Below are 17,600 nucleotides of genomic sequence, written 5' to 3' on the forward strand. Positions count from 1 at the left end.
CCTCTTTGGTCTGCTCCTCCTCCTCTTGCCTCAACCGTTGGCTCTCCTGGATCTTCTGCTCCAGCTCTTCCCTCATCTGGACCCATTTTTGAGCTGTCCTCTCCCACCGCTGACAAACATCAGCCAGCATCTTGTTATAGGTCTCTTCTTTAGTCAACAGCTGCTGCTTTATTGACTCTTCTTTTTTAACGATCATCTCGTTATATTTGTGTTGCTCTTCTTCCAGCAGTTTGTTGAACTTTTTTCTTGTAGAAAGAGCTGCTGCCTCAAGGCCTCATTCTCTTCATTAAATCTGTGCTTCTCTTCCTCCAGCTTCCTCTCAAATTCCTCTTCGATCACAAGGAGCTTCTGATTCAAACCTTCCTCCTGCTCCATCAGCTCTCTCCTGTGTCGCTCCTCTATCTCCTGCTGCTGACTGTGGAGGGTTTCCTCCAGAGAAGCACATTTGAGGTTGCTCTCCTTCAGAGCAGCGTGTGTGCTGTTCAGCAGGGTCAGGGTCTCCACATGGGCCACAGTCCTCATCTGTCTCCTCTTCACTGCCCTGCTGAGCTGCTCCTCCTTCTCTGCCAGGGCTTCTCTGAGGTGCTGGACCTCTTCCCTCCAAGTCTCCATGGATGATTCCAGTGGTTCTTGGTCTGCCTTCAGCTGCTGGGTTCCTCTCTGTGCCATTGACGCGTCTGCTGGTCACCAGTGTGGTACAAGAGTGTTGAGCTCCTCATGAGTGTGCTGAATGAGGTAGAGCTGATGTGTTTGATCATCAATGACATAAAGGAGATCAAAGACTAAAATGTCAACTTAAGATCAAAGAGAAAAATGCCAACTGATTAAACCAACTGACTCAAGTAATGAAATGAAGCCATTTCTAAAGCTGCCATTGACAACATCTACAATCTGGTGGTTTACTTTGAGTTTTATTGTTTCTACATCATAGATCCAAACATAGAACATAAACAATGATTATACTTTAAAATAAAACTGATGAAGACAGGATGTGACGCTGTGGAAGTCAGGATTTAGAGGAGGAGGGGGGCTTTGGGAGCTCTGGATTTGTTCTTTAATTCATCTTTTCCAGAACTTCATCTTTTTGCAGATCCATCTACAGAAGCATTTTTTCTTCTTTTTCTTTGATACTTGAAGCTGCAGAAAAGAGAGATTAGGTTTTAGATTTCACTGAACATCATCTGAAATCTTCTGGAAGAGGAACAAAGGCGAAAGCATCTCACCTCAAGAGGATCGCTTTGGAGAGCCTCTGGAGCTCCTCTTTGGTCTGCTCCTCCTCCTCTTGCCTCAACCGTTGGCTCTCCTGGATCTTCTGCTCCAGCTCTTCCCTCATCCGGACCCATTTTTGAGCTGTCTCCTGAAGCCAGGTCTCAGTAAGACGAAATAAATCAATGTGATAATCCGCTATCAGGTCATGCACTAACAGGGATTTACACAAAAGAGATTAAATATTTAATAGTCCACATTTAATTGTGATGTTAGTTTTCTCCAACTTGTGCTTTGGTATTAATTTTAATTAGATTATGGTGATTGACCGCTCCCCTGCTCTGTGCTTGGTGAACTTTTAACCGTGGAACAGAGACTACCTCTATAGTGTTAAATGTGTTATTGTTGGTGGATGAGGGTTCTATGGAAGCAGCAGAGAGGTGTGTAAGACTACAACTCTGCATCCCGGTCTGGACCCTGGATTGTCAGGTCACTTTGAGTCTAATAAAATTAGCCAAGTTACTAGAAATAAGAGAGACACCATCCCGTGTGGGATGGACTCCTAATCAGACCAGGTTTTCCCCAAAAAATGCTATAGTTGTCTACAAAGGCCACCTGGTTTTCGGGGCACCACCGTGACAGCCAGCGACGACATGCGGCTAAACATCTCATCGCTGGCCGGATTGGGGAGGGGACCGGAGAATGCTCCGGAGTCCGACATCGTTTTAGAGTAACTGCACACCGACTCTATGTTAATTTTGGTGACCTCCGACTGACGAAGCCGGGTGTCGTTGGCTCCGACGTGAATAATAACTTTACCAAAGTTACGTTTACGTCTCGCCAGCAGCTTGAAATTGGCGCCCGCCAATGTCGCCCGCTTTGGCCCCCGGAATACACTTAACTATGGCCCTGTAGTCGGCTTCACGTAGCACAAAACAGAGTCGCCAATTACCAGGGTCGGTTTCTCAGCGGGTGTGTCGCCGAGTGGGGAAAAACAAATGATTAGCCGCGGGAAGCGGTTGGTGGTGCACCGTGGGCCTTTGGTTTGGGCGGCTAGCCGGCTGCTGCCGGGGGACCGCTAGCTGTAGCTACGCTAGGCGGCTCCGCAGCAGCTAGCTTCTCCCGGCTACCTGACGCAACTCCAGCTAACTCCAAGCTGCAGAACCGCGTCTCAAGCTCGCCAAGTCTCGCCTCCATAGCCGTAATTAAACGACACTTTCTGCCCCTATTCCCTTCACTAAAGGAGGCAGAGGAGTAATTAAACATTTCACACGCTGAACAGACAAAGACACCGGGTGAAACAGACGGTGAGGCCATGCTAATGCACATAGTCGGCGAAGCCCTGTATTTGTTTAATATGGGTTGTTTTTCACTGTTATCAGGTGACTAGAACGTCCCAAGTGTTCAAATTTTAACTAAAGTGAATACAACACACCAAGGCTGTTTCCTAAACCACCCCCTATACCCTACATAGTGCGCTCAATAGTGTGGACGCCATTTTGAAATGGTGTCCGCACGCAATTGTGTGGACGCCATTTTGCAATGGTGTCCGCACTCAATAGTGTGGACGCCATTTTGAAATTAATTTTTTTTCAGTAGGGGTCCAATATGATCATCTTAAAATATTACAACATAAATGTGTAAAAAAAAATATCAATCAATCTTCACTGCCCCCCCCTCACTTGAAATTGTTCTTCAGAATTGTCTGTTCCTCATCAGGCGACAGAATCTCTGTAAAAGAATATTTACAAAGATGAAAAGTAGCTCCCGATCCATTTTTTGATGAAAAATTGCTTTATTAAATGTGTTCACCACAGCAGAATATGACTTGAGAATGTACCGTCACGTCTTGGCTTGAAAATGTCAAGGGACACTAGTTATTTTAGGTAATAAGTAATAATTATTCTATTATTGACATTAATATTTCATTTTATTTTATAGAGTTAATTATCGGGTAAAATATTGCATTTTCCTAAAATGGCCGCTGAATGTATTTCTGATGGACCGGCCGGTTCGTAATTATTAGGCGAAACCATGGCGTCACTTCACGTGCGCCGTAAATGACACCATTGTCCGAATATTAACTTTAAATTGAGTAAACTACGTAGTTCACTCAATCCATGTCCCCCATGTAGTGAGCAGTGAATAGGGAACGAGTGTGTGGTTTCGGAAACAGCCCAAGTGTTCAATTTTAAGTAAAGTGAACACGACACACCGTGCACAGGGCAACCAACGAATGATTGAGAAGACAGGAAGTAACGCAATACGTTACCCTGACGCAATCGTGTGGGGAAATAAGCAACTCAGTGGAGGTCTGTGCTAGCTCTAGGTCATTTATTATCACACATGCCACCACCTTGGTCCTGTTTGGCCTTTCTGCATCTTGCGATGCACACTGCGATGATCAGAGTAATATATTAGTCGTAATCAAAGCACAGGGATCCAAAGCAACAAAACAGTGCCATCAAAGGACAACTGTACAAAGCAATAAACAAAGGCTGAAATTCAACATTATAAAGAGGGGGTATAAGGTTAGTCAGTATATCACAAACCAAGTAAACTGACAAACACATTTTGTTTCACTGCAAAAAGAATGCAGCCCATTAATAGCGCAGCTGGCAATGCAGCCAAATCCAAGACCAAAAAGTTTATGAACGAGGCTCTCCGGTGCTTTCTTTCATGTTTTTGTGTCACTGTAGAGGACTCAGACGAAGAAGACGATGAGCCTCTGGACCAACCAAGGCGGTACGACCAAACGTTCCTCAAAGTTAAACATATTGCCCTGATTTGTGACTGAAACATTCATGTGACAAATGGAGAAAGGTTCTTCATCATGCAGATCTTCTGTTTTCTTGGGTTTTGCATTAGCAGGGAGGAGCAGGCTGAAGAGCCCTTTGCAATAGTCAGCCGGCCAGGCTCACCTTTAGGAGTCACACGTCACCAGGTACATTTTTCTCTTTTGATAGAGAAAAATTCACACCAGTTCCTGATGTTTCACATGGACCCTGTCTCTTCTTCCAACAAACAGAGCCCAGCGTGTCCTGCATGGGAAAGAGGAGAGGACACGTGTCCATTAGACAGCCCCTGTTCCTCCACATTCAGCAGCGACGATGAACAAGTTGTAAAAATGCTCCTTCTAAACTTAACATTGATGTATTTTTGACTTTGTTTAACGTGATTGAGCTGATGTTGCTTTATTCTTAACAGAGCCTGGGGTCCACAGATGAAGACCAAGAGATAGTTTCTTCCTGTGCCAGTGACACCCAACAGGAGGAGCAGGCTGAAGAGCCCTTGGCAATAGTCAGCCGGCCAGGCTCACCTTTGGGTGTCGCAGGTCACCAGGTACATTTTTCTCTTTTGATAGAGAAAAATTAACACCAGTTCCTGATGTTTCACATGGACCCTGTCTCTTCTTCCAACAAACAGAGCCCAAAGTGTCCTGCAGGGGAGGGAGGAGAGGACACGTGTCCATTAGACAGCCCGTGTTCCTCCACATCCAGCAGCGACATTGAACAAGCTGTAAAAATGCTCTTTCTGAACTTAACATTGATGTATTTTTGACTTTGTTTTAAGAGATTGAGCTGATGTTGCTTCTTCTTTAACTAACAGAGCCTGGAGAACAAGGATGAGGAAGAGTCAGAGACGCTTTCTTCAGAGCAAAACAGTTTATTTACGAGCTCCTTAGAATTTGCAGAAGATGCAGCTGAGCAACCTGTAAGAGGAAAGCACAGTGGAAATATGGACATTAGTGTGCTGTAATGACCACTTTACTGCTATTTTTACAACAGATTTCAACAAGTTCCAGTGATGAGGAAGAAGAGAACCCATCCTCATTCAGCAAAAGGGTTTCAGACATCCTGGCTGTAAGAATCAGCAAAATTCTGACTGTTATAAAGGACTATCCATCAGGTTTATTTGACTGGACAGTCTTTCCTTCACTGTTTGTTTTATATTTTCCGTTTACTTTTACCGAACAGAACATCTTTGATGGAGATCAGTCAGAGATATCTTCACGTGTAAGTCTTTTATTTTGTAATGCCTTTTCCTGCAGAAGCTATGGCTGAAGAACCTCAGCACAATATGGATGTTACATGCAAATATGGACATTAGTTTGTTGTAATTACCAGTTTTTTCCCCTATTTCCAACAGAGCACAACATGCACTACTGAGGAGGAAGAGGAGAACTTGTCAACATCAAATAAAAGTGTTTCAGATGTCCCGATTGTAAGAATCAAGCACATTTTTACTGTTACATTGTTATTAGGACTATCCATCATATTTATACCACTGGGTAATTTTTTCTCTAATTGTGGCTGTTTTATTAGATTGAGCTGATGTTGCTTTATTCTTAACAGAGCCTGGGGTCCACCGATGAAGACCCAGATATATACTTTTCCTGTGCCTGTGACACCCACCAAGAGGAGCAGGCTGAAGAGCCCTTTGCAGTAGTCAGCCGGCCAGGCTCACCTTTAGGTGTTGCAGGTCACCAGGTACATTTTTCTCTTTTGATAGAGAAAAAAATTAACACCGGTTCCTGATGTTTCACATGGACCCTGTCTCTTCTTCCAACAAACAGAGCCCAGCATGTCCTGCAGGGGAAGGAGGAGAGGACACGTGTCCAGTAGAAAGCCCCTGTTCCTCCACATACAGCAGCGACTTTGAACAAGCTGTAAAAATGCTTCTTCTAAACTTATCATTGATGTATTTTTGACTTTGTTTAACGCGATTGAGCTGATGTTGCTTTATTCTTAACAGAGCCTGGGGTCCACAGTTGAAGAAGACCCAGAGATGGTTTCTTTCTGTATCAATGAAACCCACCAAGAGGAGCAGGCTGAAGAGCCCCTGATAATAGTCGACCAGCCAGGCTCACCTTTAGGTGTCGCAGGTCACCAGGTACATTTTAAGAGATTGAGTTATTTTTGCTTTGCCTTTAACTAACAGATCTTTGAGAACAAGGATGAGGAAGACTCAGAAAAGCTTTCCTACATCTTAGCAGTTTAGTTGTAACATCCTTTCAGGCAAAAGCTTCAGCTGAGCAACCTGTAGAGGAAAGCACGATAAAAATATGGACATTAGTGTCCTGTAATGACCACTTTACTGCTATTTTTACAACAGGGTGCAACAAGTTCCAGTGATGAGGAAGAAGAAAACTCATCCTCATTAACCAAAAGGATTTCAGACATCCTGGCTGTAAGACTCAGCAAAATTCTGACTGTTAAACTATTATAAAGGACTATCCATCAGGTTTTTTGAATTTTTTTTTAACATTTAACCTTAACAGACACTTAAAGCTGATGCAGGCTGTGACGTGGCGGCTGTGACGACACCGCCCAGAGCCCCAGAGGAGCGCCTAATGAAGGCCTTAAACAGATTTGGAAGTGGGAGAACCCTTACGCCTGATGAACTGGCCTGTTATGGGTATAGATTTTAGCATATCATCATCATCATAATCATCATCACATCATCATCACCATCATCATCAACACTTTGCTCTGTTTTTCTTGTGTTTCAGGCTCCCCAACCTGTCCCAGACCTGTTATATGAACTCTGTTCTCCAGAGCCTCCTGACCCTCGTGCCTTTTGTGAAGGAGCTCAACAAACAGAGTCAACAGTGGCTTTCGCACCCAAAAGCTCTGCTTTTCAAGTACAGCACAAGCTCACGTATGACCCTTATTCTCTGGCATTAATGCATTGAATGAAAAACATCTGCTTTCTCCTTTCTCCAGGTTGCTCAGTGACATCAGCAACGGCTTCTCGACCAAAAACAGAATGCAGAAGAAGTCCACCCTCTTTACATTCCTGCACACCATTGCCCTGCATCATCCAGAATTTGGAAATGATGCCCAACAAGTAATCTTTCTTTTATTTTCAAGAGCATCATCCTGATCTTTTCTGGACTAGACACTTTGGTCTGTCTGCAGGATGCCCACGAATTTTTGAACACCGTCCTGGAACAGCTGAGCTCCATCTCTGCAGAGATCAGGTCATTGGCAAATGAGAGACAGCAAAGCTACACCTGCCCTGTGGAGGCTCACATCAGCTTCCAGATGTTGAGCACCATGCTGTGCCACAGGTGGGAACATACCTGGAAACCTTCTGCTCATGCATAGGTGTTGAACTTGTTTAGTTGAATCCTTAGTTATTTGAATCCTCTCTTGAATTCACAGTTGTGGCCACAAGCGTGAAAATATGGAGGAGATTCTGATCCTGTCCGTGGCGCTTGAGGACACCATCATGCAAAGCATACAGCTGCACCTGAAAGTAAGGGACACATGTTTGGTGTTCATGTGTGAACGACGGAGGAGCTGTTGAACCTCACAACTGTTGTTGATTCTGCAGGAGCAACTGCTGGATTACAAATGTGACTGTGGCGCCTCCCAGACGACAGCGAAAAGATCCTTTTTCACTCTGCCAAAGTGAGAACCAGCCATCTCAGCATCCTCACATCTGCTGCCTTCTAAAGGCCCTAACTGTCTCTACATCTCCTCTTCCCTCCCCTTTTCTTCTCGATAGTGTGCTGATCGTCCACCTTTTGAGAATTCAGTGGTCCTACTTTGGTGCGCAAAAAATACACAGAGCCACGAGTTTATCGAGGGAGGTGCTGCTCAGCACAAATCAGAGCAGTGAGAAGGTAAACCCTTGATAAACCTTTAAGCAGTCATCAGTCTGAAATGGCCCAAAGAGTGGAGCTAATGGCTTGTTCTTTTGATTTTCTGCAGACAAAATACACTCTAAAGAGCATTGTGAACCATTTGGGGAGTTGCACTACCAGCGGTCAGTGTTTAGCTGTCAGTACTGCGTTGAAATCCAACCTTCTCCTTGTTTGACCACTAACAAAGCAGTTCCTTCCTTCACAGGCCATTACATTTGTGATGGCGTTTTTCGAGATGCAAGCCAAGGGGATGGTAATGCCTGCTGGGTGACATACGATGACGACGTTGTCACAGAAACAAATGTTAACCACGTGTGCCAGCAGCGGCAGAAAACAGCATATTTGCTGTATTATGAGAAGATGGAAGAAGATGAAAATCCAGACTAGAAATAAGGGTAAATATGTTGTTTGTCTCAGGACCCAAAAGCAGGCAACCCATAGTGGGGAATAATGAACTCAAAGTGCCTTTATTCAAAACACAAGGTTCACAAGGTCTGGGTGTGGTAGAAGTCATCAAGGATGAATCGGCTGCAGGGTTCACCATCCGCTCCACCTCAAAGGACCCCACGAAGCGAGGAGCCAGCTTCCGAGACGCAGGAGTGCAGCACGGACTTGCCTCCACACCCTCCTGCAACGGCGCATGCTGGCCTGTACTGAGGGTACCGCTACTTCGTCCTCCTGGATCTCAAATAACGGAGGCTGGTACCCCAGGAATGCCTTGAAGGGAGACAGTCCGGTGGACGCTGAGACCACAAAACTCCACCCACGGCAGGTGGGCGATTGACCCCCGGGTGGCAGGTCAACTTTGAGGCGTGGGCCCTTTTCTCCAGGAGCCGTTGGAGGACGAGATGGACATGCTGAACGTGCTCCTCCTTGTCTCCGCCGTCGTCAAATATTCCGCTGTAGTGAAAACATTTAATAAAGCAATTTTTCATCAAGAAATGGATCCAGAGCTACTTTTCACTTTGTAAATATTCTTTTACTGAGATCCTGTCACCTGGTGAGGAACAGACGATTCCGAAGAACAATTTTAAGTGAGGGAGGGGGGGACAGTGAAGACCGATTGATTTTTTTTACACATTTATGTTGTAATATTTTAAGATGATCATATTGGACCCCTATTGAAAACAATTGTAAACTACACATTGATTTCTTATTTCCCAAAAATTTCATATATCAACCTGCACGGTGGAAATTACGTTAAAAATGTATTTTTATGGTGTCACGTGATACCGTAAAGGCTGATGGGATATATTTCCGAGTTAGGGTGCATCGGTGGTACACTACTTTTCGCAGTGCATTGTGGGATACATTGAGTGCACTAAATAGGGTACAGCGTTGCTCGAGAAGAATTCGGACACTATTTCAAAATGGCGTCCACTCTAGTGAGTGCACTAATAGGGTATAGGGGGTGGTTTAGGACTCAGCGTAAGATTCATATACTTGCAACGTCCCAGGCTGAACTGCAGGCCTGTGCAGCTAGCCAAGAGCATCTTGACAAACATATGCAAGTTCTGGGGCAAAATGCACTCAGCTGGAAAGTCACAACGCTCACCTTCACACCAAGATACTTGACCTGAAGGCCCACAAAATCATGGGGACACAAGAAGGTGAAGGGAAAAAAAGAACCCATTGAATTTGTCCCCAGACGAATCACCTGCTTGGGAGTGAACATTTTCTGCACCCACTAAAATTGATTGGGCGCAATGTTTACTCCAGCCGGAGACCCGCTAGAGCTGAGCTGGAAACCAGCATGGCCCACATCCACCACATTCAGAGTGGCTTCTTTGACGTGCTGAGAAAGCACCTAGAATATGAAGGAATCAACACACCTCGACACACACACACACACATGCCCACATACATGCCCTATACTATGTGTAAGTCACACTGTGTGGGGAAATAAGCAACTCAGTGGAGGTCTGTGCTAGCTCTAGGTCATTTATTATCACACATGCCACCACCTTGGTCCTGTTTGGCCTTTCTGCATCTTGCGATGCACACTGCGATGATCAGAGTAATATATTAGTCGTAATCAAAGCACAGGGATCCAAAGCAACAAAACAGTGCCATCAAAGGACAACTGTACAAAGCAATAAACAAAGGCTGAAATTCAACATTATAAAGAGGGGGTATAAGGTTAGTCACTATATCACAAACCAAGTAAACTGACAAACACATTTTGTTTCACTGCAAAAAGAATGCAGCCCATTAATAGCGCAGCTGGCAATGCAGCCAAATCCAAGACCAAAAAGTTTATGAACGAGGCTCTCCGGTGCTTTCTTTCATGTTTTTGTGTCACTGTAGAGGACTCAGACGAAGAAGACGATGAGCCTCTGGACCAACCAAGGCGGTACGACCAAACGTTCCTCAAAGTTAAACATATTGCCCTGATTTGTGACTGAAACATTCATGTGACAAATGGAGAAAGGTTCTTCATCATGCAGATCTTCTGTTTTCTTGGGTTTTGCATTAGCAGGGAGGAGCGGGCTGAAGAGCCCTTTGCAATAGTCAGCCGGCCAGGCTCACCTTTAGGAGTCACACGTCACCAGGTACATTTTTCTCTTTTGATAGAGAAAAATTAACACCGGTTCCTGATGTTTCACATGGACCCTGTCTCTTCTTCCAAAAAACAGAGCCCAGCGTGTCCTGCATGGGAAGGAGGAGAGGACACGTGTCCATTAGACAGCCCCTGTTCCTCCACATCAAGCAGCGACGATGAACAAGCTGTAAAAATGCTTCTTCTAAACTTAACATTGATGTATTTTTGACTTTGTTTAACGTGATTGAGCTGATGTTGCTTTATTCTTAACAGAGCCTGGGGTCCACAGATGAGGACCAAGAGATGGTTTCTTCCTGTGCCGGTGACACCCAACAGGAGGAGCAGGCTGAAGAGCCCTTGACAATAGTCAGCCAGCCAGGCTCACCTTTGGGTGTCACAGGTCACCAGGTACATTTTTCTCTTTTGATAGAGAAAAATTAACACCGGTTCCTGATGTTTCACATGGACCCTGTCTCTTCTTCCAACAAACAGAGCCCAGCGTGTCCTGCAGGGGAAGGAGGAGAGGACACGTGTCCATTAGACAGCCCCTGTTCCTCCACATCCAGCAGTGACATTGAACAAGCTGTAAAATCTACTTCTGAACTTAACATTGATTTATTTTTGACTTTGTTTTAAGAGATTGAGATGATGTTGCTTCTGATTTAACTAACAGAGCCTGGAAAACAAGGATGAGGAAGAGTTAGAGACACTTTCATCAGAGCAAAGCAGTTCATTTATGAGCTCCTTAGAATCTGCAGAAGATGCAGCTGAGCAACCTGTAAGAGGAAAGCACAGTGGAAATATGGACATTAGTGTGCTGTAATGACCACTTTACTGCTATTTTTACAACAGATTTCAACAAGTTCCAGTGATGAGGAAGAAGAGAACCCATCCTCATTCAGCAAAAGGGTTTCAGACATCCTGGCTGTAAGAATCAGCAAAATTCTGACTGTTGTAAAGGACTATCCATCAGGTTTATTTGACTGGACAGTCTTTCCTTCAATGTTTGTTTTATATTTTCCCTTTACTTTTACCGAACAGAACATCTTTGATGGAGATCAGTCAGAGATATCTTCACGTGTAAGTCTTTTATTTTGTAATGCCTTTTCCTGCAGAAGCTACGGCTGAAGAACCTCAGCACAATATGGATGTTACATGCAAATATGGACATTAGTTTGTTGTAATTACCAGTTTTTCCCCCTATTTCCAACAGAGTTCAACATGCACTACTGAGGAGGAAGAGGAGAACTTGTCGACATCAAATAAAAGTGTTTCAGATGTCCCGATTGTAAGAATCAAGCACATTTTTACTGTTACATTGTTATTAGGACTATCCATCATATTTATACCACTGGGTAATTTTTCCTCTAATTGTGGCTGTTTTATTAGATTGAGCTGATGTTGCTTTATTCTTAACAGAGCCTGGGGTCCACAGATGAAGACCCAGATATATACTTTTCCTGTGCCTGTGACACCCACCAAGAGGAGCAGGCTGAAGAGCCCTTGACAATAGTCAGCCGGCCAGGCTCACCTTTAGGTGTCGCAGGTCACCAGGTACATTTTTCTCTTTTGATAGAGAAAAAAATTAACACCGGTTCCTGATGTTTCACATGGACCCTGTCTTTTCTTCCAACAAACAGAGCCCAGCATGTCCTGCAAGGGAAGGAGGAGAGGACACGTGTCCATTAGACAGTCCCTGTTCCTCCACATACAGCAGCGACTTTGAACAAGCTGTAAAAATGCTTCTTCTAAACTTATCATTGATGTATTTTTGACTTTGTTTAACATGATTGAGCTGATGTTGCTTTATTCTTAACAGAGCCTGGGGTCCACAGTTGAAGAAGACCCAGAGATGGTTTCTTCCTGTGTCAGTGACACCCAACAGGAGGAGCAGGCTGAAGAGCCCTTGACAATAGTCAGCCGGCCAGGCTCACCTTTAGGTGTCGCAGGTCACCAGGTACAATTTAAGAGATTGAGTTATTTTTGCTTTGCCTTTAACTAACAGATCTTTGAGAACAAGGATGAGGAAGACTCAGAAAAGCTTTCCTACATCTTAGCAGTTTAGTTGTAACATCCTTTCAGGCAAAAGCTTCAGCTGAGCAACCTGTAGAGGAAAGCACAATAAAAATATGGACATTAGTGTCCTGTAATGACCACTTTACTGCTATTTTTACAACAGGGTGCAACAAGTTCCAGTGATGAGGAAGAAGAAAACTCATCCTCATTAACCAAAAGGATTTCAGACATCCTGGCTGTAAGACTCAGCAAAATTCTGACTGTTAAACTATTATAAAGGACTATCCATCAGGTTTTTTGAATTTTTTTTTAACATTTAACCTTAACAGACACTTAAAGCTGATGCAGGCTGTGACGTGGCGGCTGTGACAACACCGCCCAGAGCCCCAGAGGAGCGCCTAATGAAGGCCTTAAACAGATTTGGAAGTGGGAGAACCCTTACGCCTGATGAACTGGCCTGTTATGGGTATAGATTTTAGCATATCATCATCATCATAATCATCATCACATCATCATCACCATCAACACTTTGCTCTGTTTTTCTTGTGTTTCAGGCTCCCCAACCTCTCCCAGACCTGTTATATGAACTCTGTTCTCCAGAGCCTCCTGACCCTCGTGCCTTTTGTGAAGGAGCTCAACAAACAGAGTCAACAGTGGCTTTTGCACCCAAAAGCTCTGCTTTTCAAGTATAGCACAAGCTCACGTATGACCCTTATTCTCTGGCATTAATGCATTGAATGAAAAACATCTGCTTTCTCCTTTCTCCAGGTTGCTCAGTGACATCAGCAACGGCTTCTCGACCAAAAACAGAATGCAGAAGAAGTCCACTCTCTTTACATTCCTGCACACCATTGCCCTGCATCATCCAGAATTTGGAAATGATGCCCAACAAGTAATCTTTCTTTTATTTTCAAGAGCATCATCCTGATCTTTTCTGGACTAGACACTTTGGTCTGTCTGCAGGATGCCCACGAATTTTTGAACACCGTCCTGGAACAGCTGAGCTCCATCTCTGCAGAGATCAGGTCATTGGCAAATGAGAGACAGCAGAGCTACACCTGCCCTGTGGAGGCTCACATCAGCTTCCAGATGTTGAGCACCATGCTGTGCCACAGGTGGGAACATACCTGGAAACCTTCTGCTCATGCATAGGTGTTGAACTTGTTTAGTTGAATCCTTAGTTATTTGAATCCTCTCTTGAATTCACAGTTGTGGCCACAAGCGTGAAAATATGGAGGAGATTCTGATCCTGTCCGTGGCGCTTGAGGACACCATCATGCAAAGCATACAGCTGCACCTGAAAGTAAGGGACACATGTTTGGTGTTCATGTGTGAACGACGGAGGAGCTGTTGAACCTCACAACTGTTGTTGATTCTGCAGGAGCAACTGCTGGATTACAAATGTCACTGTGGCGCCTCCCAGACGACAGCGAAAAGATCCTTTTTCACTCTGCCAAAGTGAGAACCAGCCATCTCAGCATCCTCACATCTGCTGCCTTCTAAAGGCCCTAACTGTCTCTACATCTCCTCTTCCCTCCCCTTTTCTTCTTGATAGTGTGCTGATCGTCCACCTTTTGAGAATTCAGTGGTCCTACTTTGGTGCGCAAAAAATACACAGAGCCACGTGTTTATCGAGGGAGGTACTGCTCAGCACGAATCAGAGCAGTGAGAAGGTAAACCCTTGATAAACCTTTAAGCAGTCATCAGTATCAAATGGCTCAAAGAGTGGAGCTAATGGCTTGTTCTTTTGATTTTCTGCAGACAAAATACACTCTAAAGAGCATAGTGAACCATTTGGGGAGCTGCACTACCAGCGGTCAGTGTTTAGCTGTCAGTACTGCGTTGAAATCCAACCTTCTCCTTGTTTGACCACTAACAAAGCAGTTCCTTCCTTCACAGGCCATTACATTTGTGATGGCGTTTATCGAGATGCAAGCCAAGGGGATGGTAATGCCTGCTGGGTGACATACGATGACGACGTTGTCACAGAAACAAATGTTAACCACGTGTGCCAGCAGCGGCAGAAAACAGCGTATTTGCTGTATTATGAGAAGATGGAGGAAGATGAAAATCCAGACTAGAAATAAGGGTAAATATGTTGTTTGTCTCAGGACCCAAAAGCAGGCAACCCACAGTGGGGAATAATGAACTCAAAGTGCCTTTATTCAAAACACAAGGTTCACAAGGTCTGGGTGTGGTAGAAGTCATCAAGGATGAATCGGCTGCAGGGTTCACCATCCGCTCCACCTCAAAGGACCCCACGAAGCGAGGAGCCAGCTTCCGAGACGCAGGAGTGCAGCACGGACTTGCCTCCACACTCTCCTGCAACGGCGCATGCTGGCCTGTACCGAGGGTACCGATACTTCGTCCTCCTGGATCTCAAATAACGGAGGCTGGTACCCCAGGGATGCCATGAAGGGAGACAGTCCGGTGGACGCTGAGACTACCACGAACCCCGGGAAAGAGATGGTGGTGTGGAACTCGCACTTCTTGGCCTTCACAAAAAGACGGTTCCCCAGGAGCCGTTGGAGGACGAGATGGACATGCTGAATGTGCTCCTCCTTGTCTCCGCCGTCGTCAAATATTACGCTGTAGTGAAAACATTTATTCAAGCAATTTTTCATCAAGAAATGGATCCAGAGGTACTTTTCACTTTGTAAATATTCTTTTACTGAGATCCTGTCGCCTGGTGAGGAACAGATGATTCCGAAGAACAATTTTAAGTGAGGGAGGGGGGGACAGTGAAGATCGATTGATTTTTTTTACACATTTATGTTGTAATATTTTAAGATGATGATATTGGACCACTACTGAAAACAATTGTAAACTACACATTGATTTCTCATTTCCCAAAAATTTTATAAATCAAACCGCACAGTGGAAATTATGTTAAAAAATGTATTTTTATGGTGTCACGTGATACCGTAAAGGCTGATGGGATATATTTTCGAGTTAGGGTGCATCGGTTGTGCACTACTTTTCGCAATCCATTGTGGGATACATTGAGTGCACTACATAGGGTACAGCGATGCTCGAGAAGAATTTGGACACGATTTCAAAAGTGAGTGCACTATTAGGGTATAGGGGATGGTTTTAGACTCAGCGTAAGATTCATATACTACAGAATTAGTAACAATAAGCTTTTTCAAAGAGGTAGGTTTTAAGCCTAAAATTAAAAGTAGTGATGGAGTCAGCCTGCCATACCTGGACAGGGAGCTGGTTCCACAGCAGGGGGGCCTGGTAGCTAAATGCTCGGCCCCCCATTCTACCCCTAGAAACTCTGGGGTAGACCAGCATTCTGAGAGCGGAGCGGTCTATTGGGCTGGTAAGGTGTCACTAGCTCCTCCAGGTAGGATGGAGCTAGGCCTCTGAGGACCTTGTAGGTCAAAAGAAGGGTTTTAAAAATTATTCTAAATTTAACGGGCAGCCAATAAAGAGACGCCAGTACAGGAGTTATGTGATCTCTTTTGTCAATACCTGTCAGAACTCTGGCTGCAGCATTTTGGATCAGCTGGAGGCTTCTTAAAGAGCAGTTTGGACATCCTGATAATAAAGAATTACAATAGTCCAGCCTGGAAGTAACAAATGCATGGACTAACTTTTCAGCATCATGGTGGGTCAGTAGTTTTATAATCCTTGTGATGTTCCTCAGGTGAAAAAAGGCACTCTAGAGACTAATTTAATGTGTGAGTTGAAGGACAGATTTTGATCAAAAGTTACTCCAACATTCCTCACAGAGAGACTAGATGTTAATGAGATACCATCTAGAGTGATCATGTGATCTAATCTATCCCTGAGAGGTTCAGGACCAAACACCATGATCTCAGTTTTTCCTGAGTTAAGGAGGAGGAAATTTGAAGACATCCAGGACTTTATGTCTTTAAGACAGGTCTGGAGCTTCACTAACTTCTCTGTCTCCTCTGGTTTCATGGATAAATATAGCGGAGTGTCATCAGCATAACAATGAAAATTTGTCACATGCTGCTGAATAATGTTCCCTAAGGGAAGCATGTACAAGGTGAAGAGGATTGGTCCAAGTACAGAACCTTGAGGAACTCCATGGCTAACCCTACTGTATGAAGAGGGAACACCATGGACATGAGCAAACTGGTATCTATCAGATAAATATGATCTAAACCAGTCTAGTGCTGTCCATTTAATCGCAATCACATGTTCCAGTCTCTATAACAGCATGCTGTGATCAACTGTATCAAAAGCAGCACTGAGAACCAGCATAGAGACAAGTCCATGATCTGAAGCTTTAAGAAGATCATTAGTAACTTTAAGAAGTGCTGTTTCTGTGCTGTGATGACCTCTAAAGCCTGACTGAAACATCTCAAACAAGCTGTTCCTCTGCAGGTGCTCCAGTAACTCAGTCACCACAACCTTCTCTAGAACTTTAGAGATAAAAGGAAGGTTGGATATCGGCCTATAATTTGCTATATGTCCGGATCCAGTGACGGCTTTTTAAGCAACGGCTTAATCACTGCCACCGTGTAGGACCGGGGTACATAACCTGTCACTAAAGAACCATTGATCTGGTCCAGGATAGAACTGCCTATCAATGATAAAACATCCTTCAACAGGTGTGTTGGGATGGGATCTAAAAGACACGTGGTGGACTTGGATTTCTGAATTAGCAAAGACTCAGAAAAATATATAGGGCTGAAGGAGTTTAAGGGCTCGTTGGAGAACCTGTATGTTCCCACAGTCAGCACATCTGGTGATGGTCCAGTTGTTGGGATGGCCTGGTTAGCTTTTTCTCTGATAGCTAGAACTTTATCAGTGAAGAAGCTCATGAAGTCTTCACCACTAAGGGAAGAAGGGATACGTGGATCTAAAACACTGTGACTTTTGGTTAATTTGACCACAGTGCTGAAAAGAAACCTGGGGTTGTTCTTATTTTCTTCAATTAAAGAGGAAAAATGTTCTAGCCTCGCGGAGGGCCTTTTTGTAAACTAATAGACAGTCTTTCCAGGCTACATGATAGCTGTCAATTTTACAAGAATACCACTTCCTTTCTTGTCTGCGCGCTTTCTGCTTGAGGGTCGTGATATGTGAATTATACCAGGGGGCACACCTCCTCTGATTTACTATTTTCTTTTTCAGGGGGGCAACAGAATCAAGCGTGATCCTCAGTGAGGTTGCTGCACCTTCAGCAATAGAGTCAACCTCAGCAGGGCG

General features: G+C 44.4%; 1 protein-coding gene and 3 long non-coding RNA genes across 5 annotated transcripts; all 4 read left to right on the forward strand.

The window, feature by feature from the left end:
- Positions 1 to 4,243: 4,243 nt before the first annotated feature.
- Positions 4,244 to 5,464, forward strand: LOC115249691 (uncharacterized). The gene is made up of 6 exons (XR_003888370.1): positions 4,244 to 4,548; positions 4,633 to 4,725; positions 4,816 to 4,920; positions 4,995 to 5,069; positions 5,184 to 5,222; positions 5,356 to 5,464. It is a non-coding gene; the product is annotated as an uncharacterized lncRNA (long non-coding RNA).
- A 379-nt stretch (positions 5,465 to 5,843) lies between these two features.
- LOC115249688 (ubiquitin carboxyl-terminal hydrolase 37-like) lies at positions 5,844 to 8,800 on the forward strand. The gene is made up of 13 exons (XM_029835768.1): positions 5,844 to 5,875; positions 5,962 to 6,099; positions 6,322 to 6,396; positions 6,488 to 6,624; positions 6,719 to 6,850; positions 6,933 to 7,056; positions 7,128 to 7,279; positions 7,374 to 7,467; positions 7,546 to 7,622; positions 7,720 to 7,837; positions 7,926 to 7,980; positions 8,064 to 8,253; positions 8,342 to 8,800. The coding sequence occupies exons 2-12, from the start codon at positions 5,995 to 5,997 to the stop codon at positions 8,243 to 8,245; spliced, it is 1,251 nt and encodes a 416-aa protein (XP_029691628.1). The 5' UTR covers positions 5,844 to 5,875; positions 5,962 to 5,994; the 3' UTR covers positions 8,246 to 8,253; positions 8,342 to 8,800.
- Positions 8,801 to 10,078: 1,278 nt separating this feature from the next.
- On the forward strand, positions 10,079 to 10,587 carry LOC115249693 (uncharacterized). Of its 2 annotated transcripts, none has more exons than XR_003888373.1 (3): positions 10,079 to 10,211; positions 10,335 to 10,410; positions 10,495 to 10,587. It is a non-coding gene; the product is annotated as an uncharacterized lncRNA (long non-coding RNA). The 2 variants fall into 2 exon arrangements; XR_003888372.1 differs by having other exon boundaries at positions 10,338 to 10,410.
- A 1,042-nt stretch (positions 10,588 to 11,629) lies between these two features.
- Positions 11,630 to 12,857, forward strand: LOC115249692 (uncharacterized). Its single transcript, XR_003888371.1, has 3 exons — positions 11,630 to 11,954; positions 12,580 to 12,654; positions 12,746 to 12,857. It is a non-coding gene; the product is annotated as an uncharacterized lncRNA (long non-coding RNA).
- The last annotated feature ends 4,743 nt before the right edge of the window (positions 12,858 to 17,600 follow it).

This window comes from Takifugu rubripes, chromosome 4 (assembly GCF_901000725.2).
Source record: "Takifugu rubripes chromosome 4, fTakRub1.2, whole genome shotgun sequence".
Lineage (NCBI taxonomy): Eukaryota > Metazoa > Chordata > Actinopteri > Tetraodontiformes > Tetraodontidae > Takifugu > Takifugu rubripes.

What these genes read in the sequence shown, in the direction of transcription:
- LOC115249688 (XM_029835768.1), top strand. Translation starts at nt 5,995, where the DNA reads ATGGTTTCTTTCTGTATCAATGAAACCCACCAAGAGGAGCAGGCTGAA. An exon ending in TCCTTTTTCACTCTGCCAAA is followed by an intron (nt 7,623 to 7,719) that starts GTGAGAACCAGC and finishes TCTTCTCGATAG; the next exon opens with TGTGCTGATCGTCCACCTTT. An exon ending in CAAATCAGAGCAGTGAGAAG is followed by an intron (nt 7,838 to 7,925) that starts GTAAACCCTTGA and finishes GATTTTCTGCAG; the next exon opens with ACAAAATACACTCTAAAGAG.